At 54.0% G+C, this 4,578-nt stretch overlaps 1 protein-coding gene across 1 annotated transcript in view; it reads right to left on the bottom strand.

Annotated features, from left to right (window-relative positions):
• Positions 1 to 4,010, bottom strand: part of LOC105505726 (zinc finger protein 764) — a 19,526-nt gene extending 15,516 nt beyond the window's left edge. The window contains exons 1-3 of the mRNA XM_011933654.1: positions 3,094 to 4,010; positions 2,670 to 2,783; positions 744 to 1,254 (exon numbers count right to left, since the gene is read on the bottom strand). Coding sequence (XP_011789044.1) covers positions 744 to 1,254; positions 2,670 to 2,783; positions 3,094 to 3,289 — 821 coding nt within the window. The 5' untranslated portion in view covers positions 3,290 to 4,010. The remainder of the gene's footprint in view (positions 1 to 743; positions 1,255 to 2,669; positions 2,784 to 3,093) is intronic.
• Between the last annotated feature and the right edge of the window lie 568 nt (positions 4,011 to 4,578).

Genomic DNA, 4,578 nt, shown 5'->3' on the forward strand with positions numbered 1-4,578 from the left:
AAAAAAAAAAAAAAGAAAAAAAGAAATGAAGTCTTACTCTGTTGCCCAGGCTGTAGTACAGTGGCACAATCATAGCTCACTGTAGCCTGGACTCAAGCAGTCTTCCTGCCTCAGCCTCCCAAGTGGCTGGGACCACAGGCACCATGTGCCACTATGCCCGGTTCATTTTTTTTTTTTCTAGAGATAGGATTTCACTATGTTGCTCAGGCTGGTCTGTCCTGGCCTCAAGCGATCCTCCCACCTTGGCCTCCCAACAGAGGCTGGACTTGTGCCACCTGCATTTATTCTATTCCCATCCACTCCAGTATCTGGGTCCCCTGCTGATGACAATTAGCCAGGGCTTGACAACGCCCTCCATGTGGGTCCCCTCCCCAGGTCTTGTCCCCCCTCAGCATCTGCATTTGAAGTAGACAAGGAGTGGCTAGTTCCTGAGATGAGGGAAAGGTCTCTGTTGCACCTGATCTTTAGATAACACTTTGAAATGAGTCCAGGATCTCACTCTCTTCTTTTTTTTTTTTTTTTTTTTACAAAAGACTGGGGAGAGGGGTGGCAAGTCTAATCTATTCGAATCTTTACAGGCACTTTTCTTTTTACAAGTTGGAAACTTGAGGGATCCTCGAGGAAAGTCCAGGGCATGAATTTCAGTTTCGGAGTCCCCGATTCAGTGGCCCACCTCAGGGCTCCGTCAGTCCTTCGTGCCAAGGTCAGGCTCAACTCCAGCCTGCAGTGCTGCTCAGCTGCACTCCTCGAAGATGTCTGGGTAGTGCCGGAAGAGCACAGGCGGGTCCCGGTCACCTCGGACTGGGGCCCGAGGCACAGCCCGGATCCCAGGCCTCCGGCCCCGCCGCCCCCCAGAGCAGGAGCGGTGGATCCACTGGTGCGCTTCCACTGCGAACTTCCTCTTGAAGCGCATGCCACACTCGGGGCAGGGGAAGGGTCGCTCCCCGGAGTGCATGCGCCTGTGGCTGACCAGCAGCGAGGGATAGGTGAAGCGGCGGCCGCAGTCCGTGCACACATGGCGCCGCTGGCCGGCCTGAGCATCCACGCTGGGCATGGGTGCGGGGGGCTGTGCTCCTGTGGTCGGGCCCCAGGCAGCATTTTTGGGTGGCTGTGCCCGTGCCGGGGCCACGCTAATAGCTGGGTCAGGGTTGCATTCCACCAGCACTTCAGGACTCTCCTTCACAGGAGCCTTTCTAGGCCCTTTGGCTCTTGGAACTTCCTCGGGTTCCTCTTCCTTCCTGTTTGGGGCATCTCCTGGGAAACCGGAATTAAGTTACACTTAAAACACTTCTGCACAGACTGTCTCAGGTTATAGAATGCTTTTCACTTAAGGCAGTGCCAGAGAAGTTCTGTCCAGTGATGAACACACAGGCTTTAGAACAAGGTAAACAGGATTCAGATCTCCTGAAAGTGACTTATCTGAGCCTTGGTTCCTTATGCATCAAATTGGAATAATAAGGGCTTTTCACTTCACAGCATTGCTGGATTAGCTGAGTAGATGCATGTTAAGCACTTAGTAAGTGCTCAGGAAGCAGAGGCATTTATTTATGTATTTATTTATTTATTTATTTATTTATTTATTTAGAGACAGTCTCACTCTGTCACCCAGGCTGGAGTGAAGTGGAAGATCTCAGCTCACTGCAACCTCCGCCTCCCAAGTTCAAGTGATTCTCCTGTCTCAGCCTCCCAAGCAGCTGGGATTACGGGAGCTCACCACCACGCCCAGCTAATTTTTGTATTTTTAGTAAAGACAGGGTTTCACCATGTTGGCCAAGCTTCACTTGAACTCCTGACCTCAGGTGATTCACCTACCTCAGCCTCCCAAAGTGCTGGGATTACAGGCATGACCCACCGCACCTGGCCAAGCAGAGGCTATTATTAGTGTGGTTTCTCCATTTTTTGTAAGGTAAGACTCTTTTACAGATGAGGAAACATTTGCTCAAGGTCACTCCACTGGGTGATGGTGAAGGGAGAAAAGTCAACTTGTCAATGACTGGGTATTTTTTCTCGTGCCACTTTGCCTCACTTGAGGAATGTGAATGGTAGACCTGAAGGCACTTCCAATCTTGGGGAGTTTTAGTTATTCCTGAAAGAGGGAGAATGAGCTGGCCTGGCACAGTGGCTCAGGCCTTTAATCCCAGCACTTTGGGAGGCTGAGGTGGGCAGGTCACATGAGATCAGGAGTTCGAGACCAGCCTGGCCAACATGGTGAAACCCCGTCTGTACTAAAAATACAAAAATTAGTCGCTCGTGGTGGCGTGTGCCTGTAATTCCAGCTACTCTGGAGGCTGAGGTGGGAGAATCGTTTGAACCCAGGAGACGGAGGTTGCCAGGAGCCGAGATAGCACCACTGCACTTCAGCCTGGGCTACAGAGTGAGACTCCCTCTCAAACAAACAAACAAACAAAAAAAAAAAAAAAAAAAAAAAAACCGAGAGAGAATGAGAGAGAAATCTGGAAGCACAAGCATGTTGGACTGGGCTCCCAGTCCCCACAGGACCGCTGTCCTGTGTTCTGAAAACTTTGTACCAGGTCTGCCTTCTTTACTCCTCTAGTACCCAACACAGTTGAATTTCTTTAGGGATGTTGGAAGTGGGGGCCTGAAAGGAAACTCTGCTAGACAGGAAGCCTTGGAAAATCAAGTAGGGGAGACCCGGGACTATCCCTCACCTCTCCGAGCTCCTCCCAGTCTTTCCCCCTTCTCAGGATCCTGGGCGGCGGGGCTCCAAGCCTCACTCTCCTGTTCCATCCAAGAGATGAGGGCTGGTTTGGGGCCTGGGAATCCTGGGAGAGAACAGGGATCACAGCGCGGGCCTGAGAGGCCATCGTGGGGGAGTTGGCATTCCCCTCCAGGCTGAGGGCACCCACTCGGAGCTTATACTCAACCTGGACCGGGGTGCAGTGCTGCTGCCTGAATGAAGTGGATGCGGGTGAAAACACTCCCGAGGGGGTACCTGAAGCCCTGGGAACGGGAGGTGGCTGCTGGTGTTGGCGCAAGAGTGCGGGGTTAGGGCTCACAGTTCTCTGGCCCTTCCACATCATCTCCCCTGTGAACCCGGTAAAGGAGGAGGGGGCTCGGACCCGGGGCTCTCACCGAGCGCGCCCAGGTGGCCGTAGGTCTCCCGCATCACGTCCCGGTACAGAGCCCTCTGCGCGGGCCGTAGACAGCCCCACTCCTCCGGGGAGAAGTACACGGCTACGTCCGCGAAGCTCACAGCCCCGGGCTTCCTGCAACCAGGCCGGGTCTCCCCGGGCTTCCGCGCCAGGAGCGGGGCTGGGGGCGGCGCCATGGGGCCTTGCAGCCCCGATCGGCGGCCGCCAGGTCCCTGGGGCCGCCGTCTCCCCGCTCCTGGCCTCAGCTGTTGTCGTCCACAGGAAGGGCGGCCCCGCCCAGCCGTGGCGTCCGAACGCAGCCGAGGCAACCGAATTAGCAGGGACTGGCTGCTAGGGATTCGAGGATTCTGATAGGGACAAATATAATTTCCTCAGTGTTTATTCACTTCATGGCCGCTTGGACATAGACACCCGGGTTAAGGGACCCGGAAGGTGCCTTCAGAAAACATGGCGACCACCTAGCTTCAATTGTCACAGGCTGCTCTTAAGGGCGCCATTCTTTGACCATATCAAATATGGAGCCTTTCTGACTTCTCTGGCCTCATCGTACCACTTGCCCTTAAATAAAGCCGCTTCGGAAGCTTTTTCTGGTGGGCAAGGCGGGGTGTCTGGGAAGTAGAAGAGAGGCTTCTTGCCTTCAAGAAAGATGGACGGGTCCGAAGCTTCACTTACCCCTCTTTACCCGCAAGACGCAACGGCCGATGATTGGCGACGATCCCGGAAGAAGCTGCGCGGTGATTGGCCTGGGACTGGCGGGCGTTTGAAAGGACCCCGCCGTCCTGAAGCCTCTGTTGACAGACTGGAGCGCATCGGGGACCTCGGTATCTGCGGTGCTCAGGATTGTGTCCCCTACGGGCTCTTACCATGCCTCCCGATGGCAGGAGCTGGAATCTGGTCCCCAGATCCCTTGGGAAGACGCGCACACCTGGCAAACCATGTGTACACCCGCGGTAGAAGCAGGTGCGTGTTTTACAATAGGAGTTTAGCTGCGGAGTCCACCCAGCCCCTGGCATCCGCAGCTCGGCTCGCTCAGGCTCTAGACCGAAGCTACAGGCGAAAGAACGTGCTTGGTGAGGATGGAATTGGAATGGGGAAGTTTTAAATTACATTGTAATTGTTGCTAACATACATGAATTTATTTTTTGTTTGTTTTGAGACAAGGTCTTGTTCTGTGGCTCGGGGTGGAATGCAGCAGTGCGATCCTAGCTCACTGCAGACTCGACCTCCCAGGCTGAAGCAATCTTCTCACCTCAGCCTCCCGAGTAGCTGGGACCACAGGCGCACACCCCATGCTTGGCTAATTTTTAAATTTTTAAAACAGAGACAGGGTCTTGCTATGTTGCCCAGGCTGCTCTGGAATTCCTGGCCTCAAGCAATCCTTCTGCCTCGGCCTCCCAAAGTGCTGTGATTACTGGCATGAGCCACCGTTCTCGGCCATTTCTACTTTTCTCTCTTTTTTTTTTTT

This window comes from Colobus angolensis, unplaced genomic scaffold, assembly GCF_000951035.1.
Source record: "Colobus angolensis palliatus isolate OR3802 unplaced genomic scaffold, Cang.pa_1.0 Scaffold128, whole genome shotgun sequence".
Lineage (NCBI taxonomy): Eukaryota > Metazoa > Chordata > Mammalia > Primates > Cercopithecidae > Colobus > Colobus angolensis.